This window comes from Aethina tumida, chromosome 7 (assembly GCF_024364675.1).
Source record: "Aethina tumida isolate Nest 87 chromosome 7, icAetTumi1.1, whole genome shotgun sequence".
Classification (NCBI taxonomy): domain Eukaryota; kingdom Metazoa; phylum Arthropoda; class Insecta; order Coleoptera; family Nitidulidae; genus Aethina; species Aethina tumida.
Window position 1 is genome coordinate 16,465,854 of NC_065441.1, and position 24,322 is coordinate 16,490,175.

The window sequence follows — 24,322 nt, forward strand, 5'->3', positions numbered from 1 at the left end:
AGCTATTCGGTTGTTTTTAATTGGTCGTGTAAATTACACTTTACAATGCTGCATAATAACCGTTAAAATAGATTGGCAATTCACTTCGATACAGTTGAAAACAGCGGTGAAATTTGCTTGCTCACCCTTTATTCAAATGCTGGCGATTTTACTGAATTTGTATTTCGAGCACGAAAACTCGTTGTTAATCATAATTGAATTTTTCATTAGACATTACTTCATTAAAAGTTAGTTTTATGTAGTGGATTATTTTATAATACCCTCGGCGGTCTTAATTGCGACTCGGAAAATTGGGGAAAACTACTAGAATTTATAATTTGAAATGCATTTACGGTTTATTGACTTTAATCATACTGTTTATGAGTGCTTTGTTTGTTTCATTTGTTTATGTCTGTAACATTGTTTTTGCCCAGTTTTCCTTTGGGGGCATTAAAAAATGCAACTACTGACTAACGGTAAATAATTTAATGAATTTAATCTTTAGGGAACCGGTTGTCATTTCAATTTTTCAACTCTATTTAATCAATTTGTTCCTTTTGATTATTGGACAAACACATTGGTAAATAATTGATAATGGACTTACCTTCTTACAACCAAAAATATTAGTGGCACCTAAAGCAATATATTTGATAAAGGTTTTAAATCCTGATATATTGTGATATTTTAGTCAATTATTAAAATTTATATATTGGAAAACGATAAAATAGAGATAAGAATTAAATAGCATAAATAAAAACCATAAAATTGGACAGATAAAATTTATTCAGCTTTTTACGATGTAACAGGAACTAAAATCATAAAAGAAAATACACCTGATCTGAATTAGAAAGTTTTATTTATCGTTTTTAAACTAAAATTTATACACTTTGAGAAAAAAACAATAATAAAATCTCATAATATATGCTTTTGTTATATATAAAACTTTCTTTTTAAATTACGTATATGAATTTTGACTTACCTTTTTACAACTGAAAATGTCCGAAAATAAAATACCTCAAAATGTAGAAGTAACAAAAACTTAAAAACATAAAATATTTTTTACCCTTCTAAAAGAAAAATTCACACGTTTTACAACTTAGTAAAAAATTTGGGATCTAATAAAATGTCATAATATAATAAATAGCTTTTATTATACAGAAGATATACGCATTGCTTCCTAAATTGTCTATCATACATACTTTATAAGTTAGTAAGCGTAGGTTTTTGATTTACAAGGGATGGAAGTTTTATTTTATAACTTAAAAGAGAAATTTCACAAGAAATGGGGCTCAGTGTACAACAATTTGGAAAAGTATTCGAAACTGTTAAACACATTCTCGTGAAAATTGTCTTTTATAGGTTTCGTAAAATGAAGTAAGGTAATACTGCCATTTTTTTTTCATATAAGTATACACCAATTTTTATCTAGTTTATGTACAATATTTACACAGCTTAAATATTAACTCTATATTTAACTTTAGTATATGATGAACAGTAAACAATAACAAATAGATATTATTTTGTCTTTAGTGTATAACATGCAATACTATTTATGAAATTGGATAAAATTCAATCCATGTGATATATTAGACGTATTGGTATGTTGAAGATATGTTAAATTTCAATTTTGGACGCGTCCAAAAACAACAACTTGATTATTTTACCTCGATAGTCGTTTAAAACGCTTGTAAAGAGCAAATATTATGAAAACACTCTCAACTTTTTTCTATACTGACTAAAGCGTAAGCGGAAAAATGAGATACACAAAAGTTTTATTCCAAAACTTCAAACTTCGTCATATTTTTGTTTGGATCGACCAACCAAGCAAAATATTTTGATACAACTATTCAAATTGGTCAAGAAAATAGACGAAAACTTCACTAATCATTTTTATGTTTAAAAATAACCGAAGAAAATTATTAATGAACATCGAAAAAGTTTTATAATATTTTCTCTTGTGTTAGTCCTTCAGAATTGTAATAGAGCTTTAGAATATTATCTTGTTTAGTCTTTCCAGTGATTGTCGCACAAATTTTATCCAATTCAATCGATTCTTATATATACTATATAACATACACAACACAAAAACAATAAAAACAGGTAGTAAAAATTTACATAGATCACAGAATCATATATTTGGAATTAAACACTATTTATTTTTTGGTCGAGTTCAAACAATCCAACATAATATCTATGCTCTTATTTTACATTAGAGATCTATTAATTGAATAATAAAAATTGAATTATTTGAAACACTTCGACCCGTTCTAAGAATTATTTCGATTTGGAACTTACGTCAATAAATTCTGGCCCGCGCATTAGGCCTTAGCAAGTATTACACAAAAACCTTAGCAAGATCTACAGTTATGTACAGAGCTATACAAATATGTACAAAATCCAAATTATACGCGCAAGTTCCAAACCCACAACAGCAACATTAACTGGTATTAAAAACGCTAATTATTATCAATGGTTCAAGCTCGATATTTGCAAAATGTGTATTTTACTTAACAGTAATGAATTGGTGATATGTTTGCAGTAAATTCGGAATGTCTTTGTAAAATAGTTTGATGGCGTGGTGAGAACTGATCATGATTTAAACTAGGTCTTGAGCGTAATTAAAAGGAACAAAATTATTGAGCAGTTGCTCGTAAAATATGATGCATTTATTCGAAGACACACACGAAATGGGGTTAAAAATAAAACGATGTGTTCTTCAAACTTCACACGTAAATATTTACAAACGTCCTATGTACACAAATTTCCTAGAAGCACCAATTAATGAACAATATTTTCGACCCCATTTATGTAAATTATAGCCTATCACGTTGTTTTTATCAAAGCATATGAATTACCCTTATTACTCATATTTTGCCTGAAGTGCATTTCTCGCGATTTAAATCTTTGCATCACATTTTACCGGGGCCATCAATTTTAAAACAACGGGAACACAGTATTAAGATATATTTTGAAAAATCACAGCCACATTCATGAGAATCGAAACGAATATACATCACCGGTAAAATTGTGACCCCCCCGAGCACGTTTTAATTTAACTAAATCCAGACTGGGATGAAACGAAACCGAGGTTTGCCATTAATTTAAACAGTGGGTGTTTTCAAAAGTGTTATTAGTACAGCGACCAGATAATTTCAGCGAACAAAAGTCCACAGCACTTCATAGTTACATTATCACGGTCATTGTTTGAACTTCATACGTGAAACGTGGATAATTCAATGTCGGGAAATTTCGAAGTAACTTTTAAAGCGGTTTCATTTAATCCCCGTCGTTGTGTGCGCATTTAGCGCTGTCTAGAATGAAGGCCTACGGGCCAATGTACATAATCTTCTTGAACGCCTTCCTGAATTCCGGATTGAAGATAGTGTAGATGACCGGGTTAACGAAACTATTCATGTAACCGAGCCAAGTAGTCAGCAGGAATGCCGCCACTCCGGGCTGACAGTTCAAACTCAATTTACTGCACATAGCGTCCAGGATGTTGCAAGTAAAAAACGGGACCCAGCATATTAGGAAGACACCTGAAACAATCCGGAATATTTGCTCTCGCACGTCCGGTTTTGCTTGCAAGACTGTTTGTCAAGGCGTCGGGTAAAAAGTATGGAACAGTTTAATTGGCTCGTGTACGAGGGTCGAGTTTGTAACTCAACTGTTGATGGACGACTTGAACTATTAAGCTAATGTATTAAAATAGTTCACCTTACTCCAATTTATTGCAGTTGAGATACAAGTAACTGTAATTGCTTTTCTTACATCTAATTATAGTTTTAATTGTACATACCCAGTACAATGGCCAGCGTCTTGGTAGCTTTCCTCTCTTTCTTGGCGGATGATTTTTCTCGTTTCTTTCGGCTGGCTTTGTTCACTTTGTAGATGGTGAAGCGGGCTGCTGCCGTCGCTTTCCGTTCCTTCTTCGACCCCGTTGATCGTGGAGGCGGGGTGCTGTTCGCCCCGCTTATCGTCCTTATCGGCCTGGAAGTAAGATCACTACTTTTATGTTAACATCACATTTACTAATTTTCACTGAAAAAAATAATGTTTAAAAGTTATAACCTATGTCAATTTCTAGTGTAAAATTTATAGAATTCGAAATTATTATGATATAAAAACACCTCATCGAAGTATCTTGCCTGATTTTCTAGTAAATAATTCATTTGTTTTTGAGATAATTATGACGTGATATGAGGTGATTTTTTAGTAAGTTTAGAAAAAATACTTACATTTTCTTGACTCAGTTTTTAGTACATTATTTGAACGTTTTCGAGATATTATCCAGTCATTCTAAGGAGTTCTCTTTCGACTTTTGACCTCTGACTTTTTAAGTTGCGGCCATCTTATTATGTGTGAATTTTGAGACAAGTTTTAGGATATCGAAATATAAGTTTATACGAGTTTATAGGTGGGGGTCTCGCTTTCCAACATATTCGCCTAATTTTGACTAAAATGACTGGATTAATAATTTTGCATGCCTGATTTGTATGCATATCTCAACACACTTGATTAATACGACAATAGACAATGTTGTTTGTTATTACACTCTACTTGTACTAAATCATTGTCATAATATACATAATAGACAAGTGTAGTGCTTTCCCGGATCAAGATTAATCCTAACATTTGACCACAGCCCTGATCCTGTTGTCGATTAGATTTACACTCCTGTTTTATTAAGTTAATGCGTATTTGTGCAACCCACCAGAAAGATAAACAATTCAGGATAATATTTCAGTTTTAATAGTCTAATAAATATAATTGATTAAACTTACTCATAAATTTACTATAGTATTTTAATGAAGAAGCTTTGAACCATGATAAACTCGAACACTAAAAATAGAAATATTCAGGACTAATAATAGCCTGTAATTATCTCGCCATTTCTAATTACGCATTCAGCACATTGTACACGATCAATTAATTAAAGTAAACCAGTTATTATTAATGACCTAACAAAATTTGCTGAACATAACCAGTCACTGTTAATTATCAATTTCGATTGGTTAAGCTCAATTTAGGTGGTTCAGTACTAAGGGACCGTTCGATTAATTCAAGCTTACGAAAGGATTGTTATTTAAATATTTGTTCATCGTTACTTTTCGTCTAATGTTTACTGTTGGCTTGCCGCAGCCAAAACTGTTAATAACACCAAACATTATTTTGGCCAGGACCACGTTTGCCGCACCCATTTCCGTGCCGGAAGAGGACAATTAACAAAAATATTTGTTTTAAGCCGCCGAAAACAAAAACATCGTGGTATATAGTTCCTAATTTAATCAGCAAAGCAAACATGACCGTGTAGAGTCTTGTGCGTGCCGAAAACTGAATTCTAAACTTTAAATTAAAGTCCCCTCCGTTTTGAATAAAAAGTCTGGAGTCTCGCATTTCATTTGGCACCATTTATTTTGCCTGCGTTTTTACCGTATTATATTTCGTATACGGTTTTTATGTCCGCTATATCTGTGTGTTTTTATGTCTCCTCTGTTTCACATTTAAGCTTTTTTTCTTGGCGTGGAAAAATGCTGGAACGACCAACGATTTTACGCAGGTAGAGGTTTTCGCTCTCGCCCTGTTTGTTTTCTTATCTCCATTCATTGTTTAATTTGATACGTTTTTAAACATGAATTAATTTTCACTGAAAATATTGCTGATGAATTTTGTTTGAATACACATAATGGTTTTATTGATTTCAATAAATTATTAATTATTGAAATGTGTATAAAATATAAAGTACCATTTATTGAAATATAAATTAATATTTACCTGAGTTCGGTGTCGACACCATTTCGTTTGGACTGGCTCCTCTGCACGGACTGATTCCTGGGGCTTTCGAGGACGTTATCCTGCTGACTGGGTGCGTATCCTGAATCGTTGTTGCCGTTGGGGTCGGCCAGGTTCGGTGGTGATGCCAGACTGGCCACTACGGTCGATATGCTGAAACAAAATTTCCGAAAAAATTGCCAAAATTAGATAAAATTTTCACCAATTAATTTCCATTTATTCTGGACTTGTGTAGTAAACAATTCACACAAAAATTCAATATTTATAATAAGTAATTTGGGATTGCTATAATAGGAGTTAAAAATAAATATATGAAGGTATGTTTCAAAACTGGCATAATGAAATTATGTTTTATTTGTGTCATTTTAACAATTTTTTTCACTGTCTGACAATATAAAAATCTAAGAAATATGACACTTTTGTTTATTATGCTGGTTTCTTTTATTTCCATTTTCTCGTATTCTCTGTTGCATTTTTAAATCATACGATAAATTTGTAAAAAAAAACAGATTAAAGAATTGTATTTTCATAGTGTTATTTATTTATATTTATTTGTACACTCCCGATTTACATTTAAATTAGATTTTAATAAAAAGCACTAGATAGATTATAAATTAATTAGAAAAAAATATTTATATAACTAAATTCACGACTCTCCAAAAATTATTAATGATGAACACAAACAAAACTACGTATTATGGGAGGCAAACACCAATAAAACGATTTCATTGCACATTGTGGGTTCGTAAAAACGGTTTGATCCAAATGAGAATGTGAAACTAAAACGATTGTTTGTTTAAAAACGATTGGTGTGTTATATTGTTTCCATTGAAAGGACAATGATAAAAATTTAAAGGTGTAGTTATTGTAAATTAAGAGTCTAGTATTTGGAAGTGACAATTAAATAAATGAATAATTATTTGATATAACTACATATATTATTAAATTGATATATTATAATTAAACGTCAACTCGACAAAGTAGATAAATATTGAGATATAGAGAGAGTTATGGGTTCCCACAGAGTAATTAATCAACAGCCCTAAACGGGACTAATTTATTTGAAGCAACACACATATTCAAAGTCCACGGGACCATTATTATTGCTCGTTTGAGTGTCCGATGGTCCAAGAGTGAGACAGAGACGCACGTCCAACGTAATAAGATGCGTCCTCCGATAACCGATGCCTCTAATTAATAATCTCCTTGACTCGGACCACTATCTGCCGTTTCGCCGTTGCCCAGGATCTTAATGAGACCGGCATCCTCTGAATTTACCTAATCTCCCAATTCCCGCTATTTGTTTCTGGCGGGTATCGTTTCGGACCGGGCCAGGAAAACGTAGTATTGGTCGGGGAAGCTGTGGGAAAAGCGGGACGTGTCTTCATTAATTTACGAAACGGTGTTTTCTCGTATTTATTTCGTTTAATATTCATTGAAATTCCAAATTGGCATTAACAATTCCCTATTAAAACCTATCGAATACTCTGAAATAGCTTTCAGAGTATTCGATAGTTTTTTAATCATCCCCCATAAACAATTTACATTCTAGTCACGAATTACAGGAATTCAAACATCACCGCATGTATTTTTTTGTTAATTAACTAATGCATGAGCAATCGTTAGTGATTGAAATGGTAATGAATTTAAATTGGCTCAATCAATTTGAAGAACATCTAGGCCGAGATTATAATGCCAATTCAAGCCAATCGTGAAAAGCTCTAAAATAAAGAAGTCGATCGGGTTTTTTTTTATTGCCGCTTGTAAATTCAAGTTAATTGGGAACAGTGGATGAACGATTCATTTTTATATTCCAAGCGGTGTGTAAAAATTGCGAAACTTCTGTTAAAGACGTTTTTAATGTTTGAACTTTGAAGTATAAGGAGATTTAATATTTGAACGAGGTTTCTGCATGGAAGTTGTTTGGTTTTTGGCGACGTTTCAGCTAAATATTGTCAATTAAAAAAGTTCCAAGTCTGAACTTTAAAAATACTAGGCAAGGAGCTTCCATAAAATGAATACAATATGTTTATTTCTACTGCTTCAATTAAAACACGATTGTGTTGATGCTACGAATTTGGATTGAACATAAAAGACTAAACATAGTACAATAATAAATCGATAATAAATTAATGACATATTGTAGTTTGCTCTTAATAGAAGCATTCAAAAGTCACCATTATGATTCATAATTTAGATATTAAATGTGACTAATTAGTAAAACAAATTTATCTACTCTATTGGATAAATTGTCTATTGCAACGTGGGGTGTCTAATCCAGAAACAGAGTGATTGATTTACTGCAAATATACAAAGGGCTCATTCCTGAAATGTAAAAAAACTACAAGGGCACATCACAAAGGTTTCAGGATTCGTCAAACTTACATTTTGTCATACGACCCATCAGAGTTTTGATGCGTGTACCTATAAACAACAATATTAATTTGAAATTCTATTCGTCCACATTTCACTTACGGAAAATTAATTTTTGTTGGACATCGCGACGAGAATTGTAGTTAAATTGGAAAAACGGAATAACCCCGAAGCGGCAATGGTAAAATATTAAAATTTCATTACGTCGGTTAATTTCGCGTTAATTCAAACGAGCTGCATTTTTCATCAACCCGTGTAGTTTTGTTCAAATTTAAATTTTCCTCGATACAAGATTTTCTAGTTTAATTAACTCTGTTTATATGAATTTTTCAATAGATTTGAAATATTTTCATGTCACCAAAATGAAAAAGGCAAAATGGACAAATATGTGTTTATTTACACTGATATTTTTTTGGTCGAAATTGCAGATTAAAATTTAAAATTTTTTTATAGCCATGGCAATAAAATTCAAAATAATAATACAAACAAGTGGGAGAAAGTTCAGTTTCGGCAGTGCTGATTCGCCGAACATCGCACCATGGTTGAATACTCAATTCGAAATTCGAAGAAAAAAGGGGGAAGAATAAAGAGTCCGTGAGACGTGGAAGGGTAATTGGCGCAGTCTGTCATGTAATCTCATGCGACAATGGCGTCGGGTTTATTTTGGCTGCGAGTGGACCTGCTGATGGCACCGAGCTAAGTATCAATTCTGAGGTCCACCACTCCGTGGCAACGGCACTAACATGAAGCCCCTCGATATTAAAGCCGGCCAAATCGACATGATATATTGCCTCAATTTCAAACTAAATTGAAACTTTATTCGACGGAAAAATAGAGCTGGGTTCTAGGTAATTTTATAATTACGACCCGATCGTATATCATGCTTAACAAACAATGTTTTTGGGTGAAATGTTTTCGCGGTTTTCCACTAATTCGGAAAATGTGACGTATTAATTTAATAATAACGAATATCATTAATTGCATTTATTACAATTTAATAATTTAAAATGACAATTTGCCAGTTATAATATTAAATACAATTATATTAATTTTTATATTATTTTATGAAAATAAAAATTTTCACACCATTCATTTCAATATGTTAATAAAAATTATCAAAATGGTTTTAAATGCGTTACAAAATATTTTGGGATATTAAAAATTAATTGAACTTTTGGAATTATATCCTAAATTTTAAAATGTTCCCTAAAAACAAAATCCTAAAAATTAATAATTTAATTTTAACAGTGTGAATAATTTGTAAATCCATAAATAAAGCTCAATTATATGTTATTAAATTTCCCCAAAAATTTCAAAATAAAGCGCAAACATAACAAAGTTAACAGTTTGAATGTAAAATCTGGCCGTTTTGTTGACAATTTACCAATTTCCGATTGAAAACAGTCCGTTTTCAATGAATTTGATTGTGGGAAACGACAACATGAGCTTTATTGAATCGACACACTTTATTTTTGTTTTTAATCCTAATTGCTTAATTAATTGGTTTCGAGTGAAATTGTAGCACGATATATTTTTCCGAAATGGCACTATTTTGGGTCAATTAAAAGTTTACGGCTATATCGTCCACATTTTTTCGGGTATTTTAACAAAATTATGTGGGCGTATGACTGACATTCTCCATTTATGAAACCACTTCATAATGTACAAGGACGTGCTATAGTCCTCGTCGAGTCCCTTGATTGGAAACCCACTTATTTCCCCTAATAGCATGCAATTAGGCAACAATCGATTTCAACCATACACCACATTAAAGACCAGATTCCTTTGCAAATCGTCATTCCCTCTTTTAACAATTATCAAATGTAATTTCGAGAAAAAGTCTTCAAAGATTTGATACTTACGCCGCTTCCTCGACGACGGTGGCGAGTATGAACTCTGTGCTCTTGTCGTTCGAGATGACGTGACATTCGGCGTCGGGGGCGTCGTCGTCCTCGTCGCCGGATCCGGACCCGGTGTTGGTGGCCTGCTCCTCGATCGTCGGACCGAGGGCGGTTTCCGCCAACCGTCCCGGATTTGCCACGTTCTCGATCACGCTGCCCGGCTTGATCTCGCACGGCAACGGCTTGCGGTTCAGTCGCGACTGCATCGCCCTGTTTCGAAGAGCCTAAACAAGATGATCATTTAATAATTTGAGGAAATGGAATTTGGTTCTTTTTTAATTATGTATGTAAGTATTTAGGAGAAGTTTATTTATTTACTATGTATTATTGCTTAAAAGCTCTCTTCTGTTTCTGTTTAAGCTTTACTTCCAGACACTAAATATAAAAATGTCAAATTTCTAAAACTCCAAATAATGACAATTATTGTAATCGAGTATGAACTAATTTGAAATTATATTTTACGTAAAATAACTGGAACAATCTCTTTAATTGTAAAATTTATGGAGTTTGTCTTTGACAAAAGAAAATAAATTCCTGAAATTTCTTTAAAATCTCCTTAATTCTTTACTTAAAACTTCTCTTGTTTTACTTTTTCTATTTCTGTTCCCTTTAAGCTTTTAAAGGATGAAACGACTAAATCTCCACATCTATTACAACTGTATAAACAAGCACACAGTTACATTGGACCATGACAGTATCTTAAATGATTTTATGACGAACAAGATCCAATAATTCGTAAAATAATGAAACGGCAGATTAGTTTTACTTTTTTGAAGAATGAATAGCCATTTATATGATAATCAGCACACACCTTATCATTATGAGGACAAAATTCCGGGGATATATTGTCTATTGCTTTTTCGGTCTCGTGCACCCAAGGGATATAAAGAAAGTAATGAAAAAATGTATTATGGTTTCCTGCTGGAGCATTTCAAAGTAGATATATTCTAAAATTGTACATTTTCCGTAATAATTTAAAAAGTAAAAGCTTTAACATTTCAGAACATGTGAACGGCAACGTAAAATTTTAATGTGCACAGAAAGAAACTTCTGAAATCTGTCTGCACAGTCAAATACATTGTAACTAGCTGCCATATATAAAACTAAATGTATGTAAATGTGTATGATGATGTATGGATCCGTTGGGACTTTAATATTTACGATAACAGTCTAACGACATTTTAGGGAGTCGGTGTTTTGGATACATTTCCAGACTAATAAGTCCGCATGGAATATTACACAAGAAACTGATTTAAATTTATATTTATCTTGGAGACTATAAACACTTTTGTGTTTAACGTCTGGAACATTTATTTCTTCTGGTGGTTTTGTGTATGCTATTTAAATTGGAATAAGTTTTAATTGTTGTACTCACCCGGAATATGTTGTAGTAAAGAAAGACCATAATAATACAAGGTATGTAGAAAGAGGAGAGGCTGGAGTAGATGATGAAGTCGCTGTTGTAGAACAGGCATGCGTCCGCGACCCGATCTGGGGTGTTGTTCAGTCCCAGGACGATGGGCGACCCAATTGCCGCCGATATCATCCAGACCAGGGCGATCGTCAGCCAGACTCTTCGGTTATTTTTGTGTTTTGCGTACTTTATTGGTTGCGTAACGGCTATATATCTGGAACAAGGAGAAGAACCGGAGCGTAAGGGGTGCGAGTAATGACACGTAAAGGAAACAATAAACTTTACACAGTGGGGAACGATGCATCCATATGCGAGAGTGGAAATGTTGGCACTGTACGTTTTTTGACGACCTCAGCAAAATACATTTGTATAATCAGCTTAGGAAACTTTTTGTATTTTTAAAGGAAAATGTAACTTGACATTTAAAGTTTGTTTGGTACGTAATTAAATTTTCATCTTTCCAGGAAACGGATTAATTCTGTAGTATAATTAATTTAAAAAAACGCGTAGCCCGGGGATAGTGGAAACTTCCGACCGGAAGCGAAATAATTACAGAAGACATTCGTAATGAATTTCGTTCGTCATTTACTAAATTGTAATCGTCGAGAATGCAAAAAGTTCAATTCGGATGAATTGTTCGCCGGATAAGGACATCAATGCCGCATAAAACTGGGGATGATAAATGGAATGGCATTAAAGCCGCTGTTTTTAAAAACAAGGACTCGATTTAAACGTCAAAATGTGTATAAGAAGGTTTGTTAAAGTCCTATTGGAAATATAATCCGGTAATTTGTTTTAGAATGATTATAATTTAATTGTAATACAAAAAGTTTCCTGTATATTCTGATATAATTAATTATCATTTCCAAAGGGAGTTAATTAGTTACTATATTTATAGTTATATTACTGTGAATGTTTGGCATTATTAGTTTGTAATAAAGCTTAACTTTTGGTTACAATTTGTAGGTAAAACTATTCGAGGAGCGTACCTCTTCGGCGGCATTTAGTAGATAGCAATTTCTACATGTTAATTAGTCGATAATTGCCTTAACTCCAGTGTAAATTATACTAATAATATAGATAAGATAAACCTGCTTTATGAATTGGCACTGCTCCAAAATCATACAGGTGATAATGTGGGAGTTTATGGGAGAGACAGAAATGATTATTTTAGAGCTACTCCATTGCCATTTTGGGAATGATAATTGGATTGTGAAGTTAATTACTCGTGTGGATTAAGCAAAATATTAATTGCATTATTTTTATTTGATGTGGGGAAACAAAATTACTATTATTAGTAATTTACGATAAAAAGAACAGTAAGTGGATTATTAAAGAACACAATTAGTCCTGCAATTTGCAGTTAAAATAAGAAAGTCAATTACTCGGAAGATTATCTGGCGGTGGTGGTTTCCTTATTACAGTAAAATTAATTATTCGCGGTATCGCATCAGAATCAATTTACCGCGCGATCGTTAGGTCGCCCCTTAAAAATCCATTAACACCCCTAAACACTCTTTAATTGAGCAACACTCGATAATAATTAGATATCAGAGCCCGACGGATATTGTCATCGTTACCATTAAAATGGATCTATTTAATTTTAATTTTCTCACATGCCCCGCGAACATTTCGGATCGGGGGCATTAATGACTTCATTAGTATAAGTGACAGCCAGATGGAATCTTCACTAAGGCCTCCCCGGGCTTAATACTGAACGCGTACGTGCCTACAGGGTCGGAGTAAGTTTTGTTCTTGTGTTTCAACCGAAAAACTTTCCTATTAAGTTATAGAGGGATAATAATGACCCTTATAAATAATACCTGCAAAAGGGTTACCATAATTACGTTACGTAATTATTAATGAAGCCACACAGGGCAACAGATTACATTTTCAACTGTTAAGAACATATTAATATGTTTACGTCAAATATTTGCTTCGAAAGTTGCATCGTTGGGCTCAAGTGGAATCTTATGTGAGTTTATCAACGTCCAATTATCTACTCAAAGCAATACTGAGAAGCAAGGATGGCTCCTGGCTCTATTTATTGTTATCCTAACGAATCGACATGCAATTTGTAGATTTTAATATACTTTGGCACTGAATATTTTTTAATGATGTTGTGTTGAAGTTGAGTTTAAAAGTCGTATGCCGTTCTTGATTTATAACAAATCTATTTCCTTTTTATTATTTATATGGAACTCAAAAAGATTAAATTATTTTACTATTAAATAATGACATTTGTAGCATAAATACTAATCTTTTGTGTACATTTTTATAATAAATATGCCTATTATGGATATGTTTATGCTGAAATATCCATGGAAAACAAAAGGTAACCGTACAAAACAAATCCGATTAAAATTAATTCGTTCATAGCTAAAATAAATACGATTTAATCAAGATACAACTTTTTAAAATATCATTTGAAATGTATTTTGCATAAAGAAAATATATTTAAAATTAAATGCATCATTGTTAAATAATATTTTTTTTGTTATACATATTTTGTACATTATTCAAATTTATACTTAATGGCTTATTTACATTTTGTTTTAGAAATTTCTGGGTTTAAAACTGCGATTTTGAATTGTAGTTATTGAGATAATTTGATAAAATTTGTAAATTGAATGAAGATTTTAATAATTTAGTGCGGTTGAAAGCAATTAAATATCACTGGTAGAAACAGAGAAACCCCGGAGGGTAAATTAATCCGTATTAAGAAGTAGGTATGCACAATATATGCAAATTTCAATAATTACTGTTATTCCTTCCGTCTGAAACGATAAGGCTCTATGTGCACGGAACAAAAGCGTAGGAAGCGTTTCGGCATTTTCGGCATACAGACTAAATGCCGTAACAATTCAATCAATGAATCATGACCGGGCCAAATCTATTTAGTGCTCCGGAGATGCTGGATGATATTTGCTCGGGGATTCGCGGAGCTCGAATCGCACGAATATCATTTCTATGGAGGGCCGAAGGAGAGATTTCACATTTGCCTAGGCTAAGTGATTGATGAGCTTTTGTTTTGTATAATAATAGTGCCTTTAGGACACATAAGAATGGTCCGGGTTAATTGAAAACCGACCCCAAATGAATTCAAACTTATTATGCGCCCGATAAATACTCATTCCCGGGGATTTAGCCATAAATAATTTTTTCCCGTACACAACGGAACCTGCAAATTAACTTTTGAAATATTGGTCCTTTAGTCAATGGGCTGATACACAAAAAAACATCTCGTTAATCAATTAATTAGAATGAGTTAGGAAACTTCCGAAATGCACATCGTCAACAGGGAAGATACAATGCTTTGTAAATTCCATTACTTGGAATAATTGTTGTAGATCGGCGGGGTTATCCATTTACAATAGATGAAGTCGATGTTGAACATTGAGGACACTGTTTTATTGTGTATCGATATGCCATCGGTAGGTAATGTTCGACAGTAATTCGACTATTATTGGACTGTTAGATGGTTTCGAATTTAACTGTAATTAAATGCACGATTTCAACGTTCAATTGTTCTATGAACATGCTGTTTTACTGTAACGAATATAATTTAATTTAATCTGTTCCACCATATGTGCACATCAAAGCTTTGCTTACAACTAGATGGCCAAAATTTAAAAATTGTGTCTAGTAATGTAATTTAACCTGGAGCATAAATCAATACTAATATAACTTTAGATTGAAGAAGTTGTTCACATCAAGTTCAAGATTTCTATTTCTACTTAACTGATTAACAACCATTGCATTTCCCAGGAGGAGGAGAAGTGATATAAACTTAAATGAAAACGTAAAAATTGCACTTTCTAACAAATAATTAAAAATGTGACTAAAAATAACACAGTTTATGTTATTTTAATAGTAAGTAACGTCAACTTTGAATTACATGGTTTTATGTTTATCGTAAATAAATGCTGTATAATTCAACAGCAATGAAAACTATTTAATGCTCTTTTTTGTTTATTCTATTAATTCTTTTAAACTTTTTTGTTAAGCCATAAAATGTTTGTAATGATTAGTTTTGCAGTAAAATTGTTATTTTTGTCCTAACGACTTAATGACTAACATTTTGAAAGAACTTCACTAGACATATCCTAAGAAATAACAACAAAAGAATAGTCGAAAAAACACATCTTATAGTCACAAACATGAGAGTCTTAGGTTTGTTTACAAACACTTTCAACATGTGATAAAACCACTGTTCGACTGACTGGATTTATTACACAGTCGAAATAAACTTATATGGCAACCACCTTTTTCCTAAGTTTATATTGAGTAAAATATTCATATAATCTTCTACAAATTTTTCGGATGTCTTTTATATTTTAAGAGCTCACATACAACATACAGGCTTAAAGCACACATCAACTAATTAGTTATAGAAACACATTAATGAATTCAAGTCATTCAAACCCTTCAAACCAAAGCCTTCAATTAGCAGTTTGAAGCATTAGTCACGATTGCCTCCATGCTCAAGATGTTTATTATTTACGTATTCAAATTAAACCTCTACATCACACATCTGATAATGTTCTCAGCATAATGATGGCACTTTGAATTCTATCAGCAGTATTAACTCGCGGTATGTGTACAGGCTTGACACTTTAGAGCATGCCGTGTCTAATTGTTTATCCAATTACAATAGATACGAGCCATTGTCTATACATAACTATTGGCAAATAGGTATTTTATTGTGCAAACGGTTTAGTTGTTCTTGTGGTTATTTTTCGTAGCGAAACTGGACGAAACTTTGAAACCTGATTTTAGACGGCAATAATACGTTTCACTAGTATTCAGGTCAGTTTTATTAATTCTAGATAATGGAGGTAAATTCTTACAACTTTTCCATTACGGTTTTAGAAATAGGGGGATAATAGAAAAAGTTTTGCAGTCGATTTTTACAACTTACCGGTCTATTGAAATCGCTACTAAATTAAAGATGGACGACGTGGAACAAGTTACATCCATGGCTATGTAAAAGTCGCACACAAACCCTGGAAGTCCCCATGTACCATTAAACTGAAAATAAAAATAAATTATTAAAGCACTTTAGTTTTATTTCATCAAAGTTTAAATAAACGTGAGTTTCATTTTCAAGTCGTAGATCAAGGCAAGAGTTTATTTTTATGCGAGTATACGATTTCCGCAATTTGTTTAATAAACATCACTTTCAAATTTGCTGGCGGAAAAATAAAAGGGCCCTCAACAATTTACATTTTTTCAAATGAGTTTTCCTTGATTCGTTTTTTTCCTTTTGTTTACCTTACTTGGTATTTCGTTCGCGATCACATTCGCTGAAATTTCATCCCTTTTCAAACGAAACAGAAACAGTGCGGTCTGCTATTTGTGCCTAAAACCATTTACATTTAAATGTGATTGTGATAAAATAACAGAAATTAATTATTTGATATATTGCCTGTTTTGACAGGTTGAATTCTATTCAACAACTTCTTCAGAAATATTTAATGTGTTGTTAAAACAATACTGCTGGGAATGTCTAGTCAGTACTTCGGCGATTTCAATAGATTATCACGTAGACTCAGTCTTAAACTTGGAAAATAATTCAATCAATTCAGATTAAATTACTTTTAAAATCCCCTTTGATGATGCTTGTTCCCCTTTCTTCCAACATTGATTCAAATTTGATTTCATTCCAGTTTAAAGTTACGTCCACCGAATCCAATTCGGTTTTACTTCTGAAAATTCCAATTAAAACCAAGTTATAAACGTTCACGAATTCGACTAACTTCAGATAAATACGGGGTAACATCGATTTATTCGTGAATTTAGCAATTATCTTAAATGTTTGACCGTTTGAAATTTAATAAATATTTAAGTGGAAATTTGGTTATGAATGTGGCGGTTGTGGGTTATGTAACAAACGTGTAACAAGCATAAACCAGACTAGTTTTTGTTAAAGTTGTACACGTTCTGCTTTTGTTTCCAACAATTTGCCGTACCGACGAGAACACACACAAATAATTGCTTTGTGAAATTTTATATCTTTTTCTCAATGTAACATTTAAATTATGCCTCCAGTAGTTGTTTCGTACTGCTTCATAGAAATACGTAGAGGATTTCGTTTTGTCTAATTTTTATTTCTGTTATAACAACACAATTAAATTGTAACATGAGAATGTCTGAGCTTGCTTTCAACTATAGAACTTCATTTTCTTAATTTGAACAGAAATATACATTTTGGATATTGATAAAACTACTGCTGCATATTCCACTCAATCCACTTCGACGCGCTTAAAATCTAGAAGGCACTTAACACTGACCTTAACCTTTTTATATTCCGATGCAAATTGTCACATTGAAACTTTCAATCAATAAAAAGGCTGATAACTAAATGTAACCGGTCAATGAAGTCATAATCGTAAGGGAGTTGCCAATGTATTTAAACTTATATGATCACATATTGTAGAATTAATATCTACTACAATTAATATCTACATACAATGGATTTTTGAAATTTTTCCTGTACATAGTTGTTTGTAATACAATTATTCTGGTATTTCTTCTCCAATTTATGAAACATTTGCCTACAATGTATTCAAATATTTTTTATACACAAAGAACTAATTATTTCGATATTGACAAAAATTTGATTTCAATCCAAATTACAGAAACAAGATTATGCAAACATATTCGCAATGCATAAATTACACGAATACGTGAATCTCATTTACATAGATAGTAGCATAGAATGATTTAACAAAGATTGCAATGACTAAAATCAATACTAATAAATGGAAATATATCTCTTATCAAATTATTGACATTATAAGATTATTAACATATTTAAATATTTGTTGGGATATTTTTAATTTCACTTAACACTTCTTTATCAAATCATTTTGAATTAGTTACCTTTCAATTGCATTTTTTGATGAGACATATTTATTCCATTATTATCAAGTTGTTTTGGTCAGTGGTCAAAGTCTCAGGTATTTATTTTAATCAGTATAAAAGGAGTAATTTAGAATATCGTCCAGCCAACCTTCAACGTTTGTATGTTTTATCCAAATAATAATTAAATATATTTCGCAGGGAAACCAGTTTGCCGGTGGGAACCTTGGTTCATCGGTAAAGTTATTATTTATCTGTTATTCACTGTTTACATACAAGATAAGATAGTTTAATCCAGTGATGTCTCTGTTTTGAAGCAGTTATTAACTGTACGTTGCAAAAAAATGTTCCGGTTAATTACATTATTTGTTGCAACTCATGGTAAGAACTTAATTTATTACTGTCAGTTTTATTGAAGATAGTGATTGGTGTTGTTTGTTTATTTCAGTGGTTATTGGCCAAAATTTTGAAAATGTTATAACAACAAGACCAGAAGTTATAACTTCAGTTGGAAAAATTGCAGGGTATTTGAAAATTGCTGCTGAGGGTACCATTTATTCAGCATTTGAAGGTATACCATATGCAAAACCTCCAATTGGAGACTTAAGATTTGAGGTAAGTTGATGTATTTTTAAGTTGTTAGAAATATTATATAATGGAAAAATTTAAAGTAACAAAATCTAGAGTTATTTTATATATACGACTGGATTAAAGTTCAACAGCCGATTATCGTAATATAAAAATATAATAGGTTGATAATTCACTTAGACGTTGATAACATTATAACCACTTGTGTAATAATATAAATTAAATTTTTAGAAAATAAATGCACTGATTTTACGGTTTATACATTCAAACGAGTCGTTTCATTTTATTCCACCAGAATTATTGGCCAACAGTACTTTGCCAAAATTTTATAAACGTCTTAATATCATTTTAAGCCCATAATTTAAAAGTTCTCCATTTTATTATTTTCAATTTTTATTATGTGTATTTACAGTTTAACGATAACGTTATAATTGAATATGTAAATATTTTCGTGAATCAAAATTTACTGCAGTTACATTATAATTTTCTAAGTAAACATTGTACGTTCATATATTTGCCATTGAAGGGTTATCATATTTAAAATTATGCAATCATTCAGGTAATCTTTATCAAAATATTTGTTAATAAAAAAATATCCTCACGTACACTTGCTATATTCAGGCACCCCAAGCAGCGGAACCTTGGACGGGAACATGGAATGCAACAACCCTCCACGAATGTATACAACTTTCCCTAGCTACCTCCATAACGGGTCAAGAAGACTGTTTGTACCTCAATGTTTACGTCCCAAGAGAACAACCCTTAAGCATCGAAACTATGGACGTCATCGCTCATATTCACGGTGGAGGTTTCATGACGGGTTCGCCCTTCAGTTACACACTCCCTGATTACCTTATGGACAGAAACGTCATCTTTGTTACTTTCACTTATCGACTTGGTGTTTTAGGTAGGTTATACATTATAAATATCAACCAAAATATATGTTTTTAATGTGACAGGATTTTTGAGTACGGGAGATGAAGTAGTACCCGGCAACAACGGGCTAAAAGATCAGCAATTGGCGTTAAAATGGATCCAAGAGAATATCGAATACTTTGGTGGTAACCCAAATTCTGTAACACTAACAGGATTTTCTGCTGGTGCAGCCAGTAGTCACTTACATTACCTATCACCAACTTCAAAGGGGCTTTTTAAAAGAGGCGTTTCCCACAGCGGTAGTGCAGTAAATGCATGGGCATTACAAGAAGATCCTTTGAGTATGGCTCAAAGCTTGTCTTCAGAGCTTGGATGCTCAACTGAAAGCAACGTGGAGATGGTGAAATGTTTGAAGGAAAGACCTGCTAAGCAAATTTTATCAAAAACGATTAAAGCAGATATTATTCCTTCGCTGCATTTTGTTCCTGTTGTGGATGGAGATTTTCTTCCCAAATCGGCTATTGAGATTCTAATTAGTGGCGAAGTCCCGGATATTCCTTGGATTTTTTCCAATACTGCTCAAGATGGATTATTCCCTGGCTTTTGTAAGTTAAATACTACAATTATACGATAATATTTGGTACATGTGTACACCTTTAGTGCTAGCTGAACATTTGGAGACGCTTGACCAGAACTGGAATTACGCCTCTAGAGAATTGTTGCAATTCCACTCTAAGTATTCTCAAGAAAAATGGAACGAAATTGCTAGTGCCATTAAAGAACATTATTTAGGGAAAAATACTAAATTCAGTCTAGACAAATGGCAAGATTTCGTTAAAGTAAATAACATTAAATTAGACATTTAACAAAATTAATATGTTTTTCTCTTTAGCTTATAACTGAGAGATTCTTCACAGTGGATATTGAAAGAGCAGCTAAGCTTCAAGCTAAACATTCTAAAAGTTCAGTATACTACTATTATTATAATTATAAGTCCGATTCTACTTTTAGTGATTTAGTAGCTCCACATTTGCCACAAGAACTTAAAGGTACAATCCATTCAATGCATTTATATTTTATACTTTGATGTGTTGATATTTTAGCTATTGGTCATGGAGATGACATTCTTCAGTTGTACGGAAATGTTTTGCCAAATCATAAATTAACTGAAGACGATATTAAAATTAAAAATATTATGCTGGATCTTTTGACATCTTTCGCCAGTACCAGGTAAGATATGAATGTTAATTATTGGAAAATTTATAAATTAAAATTATTTTTAGTAAACCTAAAGTTTCCGGTGTTACTTGGAACCCAACGGAGTCAGAGGAGTTGACTTATTTAAACATCACAAGTCCTTATGAAATTTCAGTTTTAACTCAATCCACTATTTCTCAAATAGACTTTTGGAATCAATATGATCCTACAGAAAAAATTGTCATGAAAGATGAATTGTAATTTTAGTTTCAATATATATTTGTTCTTGTTAATAATGTTTGTTTTACTAGGTAACAGTTTAGATAATTTGCTAAGAGTTATTTGTTAAAGGGCAAAAACAAAAAAATTATCAATCTACTATGGAAAACTGTTTAAAAAATGTATTTCTGGATTAGTTTCTAATGCAAAACTCTCACCCCATAAAAACAAAACGTTTAAAACAGCTTTTATATAAATTATATTCTTCAAGATAAGTTATCACATTCACTTCATTTAAGGAGTGATTAATAGATAAGATGGTTGCTTGAAATGAAACTGTCATAAATTTATTAATCGTATTACAAAATTGATATGTTGCGGTTTACAGTTTAAAACTATTGTAAACGAATTTTCAATAAAAGTGTGATTGATGAGACAATCTATGAATAAGTAACAGATTAAAATAATTGATGAGAGAACTAAATTTTTAATTTATTAAAGTTTAGATTTTATGTAAATATATTATTAAATATTTTCAGTTGACGTGTACAGATATTGAGAGATATTGAATTTTTATCGATGAATCGGTAATGTATATTTGGTGTGTTAGCTTTCGTTTAAAAATGTATTAAAAGGAGAGATGAGAAAGTTGATGTATTAGAATTTGCAGGTTTAAATTATTTTATAATTGAATTTCTAACAATAAAGTGTGTGTGGTATAATAATATTGGAAAATATCAACGAAAAGAAATGTATTTCATTGTATTAATATTTTGATTTGATTTACGATGTATACGTCCTTTGATTTTACTTTATTCTTTCTAAGATGTTCAGAGAAAAGCATTTCCATTAAAGCAGAAGACTTCTGCAATATACATAATATACTCGAAGTGTTTTGTTTAAAATTGTATAAAGGTTGAAAGTAAATAAATAAAACAAATCCACCTGTTATAAACGTCCTTCAATCCAAATTCCCCTTTCTTTCATTTCCTCCCCTTTTTACCAAAAGCCACGTCCAACAAATTTCCTGTAATTCACAAAGCTCTCAACGTCTTCGACATCAAAAAGAATGCATCCATTTTAAAGTAAAAACACAGTACCGCATCAGTTTAATTTAAAAGTTGTCGGAAGGGCATCGACACTTGCATTGTGTTTATTATTCCGTTGGGTTGGAAAATTCGCGTCGCGGCTTAACACGGTTATTCACTTCAAGTGATAGATCTGCGTAATTCAGTACCGTTCCTTCCTGTTAATGCATGTTCCAGCTTCAAGTCGGGAGATTTATAACTGCGTTGGTTGTGTGACTGTGTCCAGGACCGCACCAGGCCAATCTGTCGACCGCGAACACGTCCGTGGGACACATACCGAAACTAATTTCAACTGGCATAAATACCAAGTTTCAGACGTACGAGCCCGAGTATTCAGAGCATCTGGCGAAGTATGAATATTTATCCTAAGTGTTATTAACGTGTTTAAACCGTTCGCATTGGGTATAGACTTTACATACACACTTGATCTCGTTTTATGTTGAATGTTTTAATTAATTGCGAATTTTATATGCCGATTTGGGTCCGAGTGGAATTTTATTTGGGTACGGACATAAACAAAGAGACGGGATTTATATGTTCGAATGACGGGAATTCTTATGGTTTAAGTGTTTTGTAAATTGAATTTTGTGGGATCTGAACAATTTATTAATTACTGACTCCTTTCAGTCTTGTAATGGATTCAAGAAAATATACACTGTTCATTGTCGAACGTAAAGGATGCTTTAAAAGAAATTTTATTTGATACTAAGACCATTTTCTCTCTTTGTTTGAGGCTTACAGTTTACTCTCGTAGCAATGATGATAGGTACCTCTAAAAAAAGCCATTTTTTCTTCAATTCCATATGGCAAAATCCATATTTCGTCACTACTTGATCGAACAGAAAATTTCTGTTTTAATTTTTTGTAGGAAACTCTTATCGTTTACAAGATATCGGAAGACAAAGTTTGAAGAATTTAAATAAAATTTCTGGTTTACTTCTAAACTTTATAACTCATAGATAAATAAATATTGTAAAATGCACAAGGTCTGTTGTGGTTAAGCGATTACTCTAACCATTCATGAGATTCGTATTTTAATTCCAATGCGTACTGATTTTAATAGTTTCTTAATAAATATTTTGAACCTATCCATTTAAGTCATCAATTTTGAGATAATTCATTATCAATTTCAGAAAAAATATAGTATTTTATTTAAGAAAAATGATTAAATATAACAGTAGAAAAGAGAAAGCTATAGAATCTAAAGAATCTAAAGAATCTAAAGAATCTAATGAATCTAAAGAATCTAAAGAATCTAAAGAATCTAAAGAATCTAAAGAATCTAAAGAATCTAAAGAATCTAAAGAATCTAAAGAATCTAAAGAATCTAAAGAATCTAAAGAATCTAAAGAATCTAAAGAATCTAAATAATCTAAAGAATCTAAAGAAAGAATCTAAAGAATCTAAAGAATCTAAAGAATCTAAAGAATCTAAAGAATCTAAAGAATCTAAAGAATCTAAAGAATCTAAAGAATCTAAAGAATCTAAAGAATCTAAAGAATCTAAAGAATCTAAAGAATCTAAAGAATCTAAAGAATCTAAAGAATCTAAAGAATCTAAAGAATCTAAAGAATCTAAAGAATCTAAAGAATCTAAAGAATCTAAAGAATCTAAAGAATCTAAAGAATCTAAAGAATCTAAAGAATCTAAAGAATCTAAAGAATCTAAAGAATCTAAAGAATCTAAAGAATCTAAAGAATCTAAAGAATCTAAAGAATCTAAAGAATCTAAAGAATCTAAAGAATCTAAAGAATCTAAAGAATCTAAAGAATCTAAAGAATCTAAAGAATCTAAAGAATCTAAAGAATATAAAGAATCTAAAAATTTAAAGTATCTAAAGAATCTAGAGAACCTAAAGAATCCAAAAAATTTAAAGAATCTATAGAATCCAAAAAATTTAAAGAATCTAAAGAATTTAAATATTCTAACGAATCTAAAAACATAAAGAATCTAAAGAATATAAAGTCAGTTGTTAATTATTTTAGTTATAGTTATATACAAGAAGGATTTTATGAAAAATAAAACTATCA

General features: G+C 31.8%; 2 protein-coding genes across 2 annotated transcripts in view; one reads left to right on the forward strand and one right to left on the reverse strand.

The window, feature by feature from the left end:
* Positions 1–1,162: 1,162 nt before the first annotated feature.
* The window catches only part of LOC109609377 (dopamine D2-like receptor), a 120,840-nt gene continuing 97,680 nt past the window's right edge, over positions 1,163–24,322 (reverse strand). The window contains exons 2-8 of the mRNA XM_049970201.1: positions 16,382–16,491; positions 11,422–11,674; positions 10,008–10,270; positions 8,158–8,196; positions 5,755–5,925; positions 3,779–3,969; positions 1,163–3,518 (exon numbers count right to left, since the gene is read on the reverse strand). Of these exons, the coding sequence (XP_049826158.1) occupies positions 3,304–3,518; positions 3,779–3,969; positions 5,755–5,925; positions 8,158–8,196; positions 10,008–10,270; positions 11,422–11,674; positions 16,382–16,491 (1,242 nt within the window). The 3' untranslated portion in view covers positions 1,163–3,303. The remainder of the gene's footprint in view (positions 3,519–3,778; positions 3,970–5,754; positions 5,926–8,157; positions 8,197–10,007; positions 10,271–11,421; positions 11,675–16,381; positions 16,492–24,322) is intronic.
* On the forward strand, positions 18,506–21,281 carry LOC109609430 (venom carboxylesterase-6). The gene is made up of 8 exons (XM_020026090.2): positions 18,506–18,705; positions 18,773–18,939; positions 19,534–19,819; positions 19,872–20,393; positions 20,449–20,627; positions 20,681–20,837; positions 20,892–21,018; positions 21,072–21,281. Exons 1-8 carry the CDS (start codon positions 18,669–18,671, stop codon positions 21,244–21,246), a joined length of 1,650 nt encoding a protein of 549 aa, XP_019881649.2. The 5' UTR covers positions 18,506–18,668; the 3' UTR covers positions 21,247–21,281.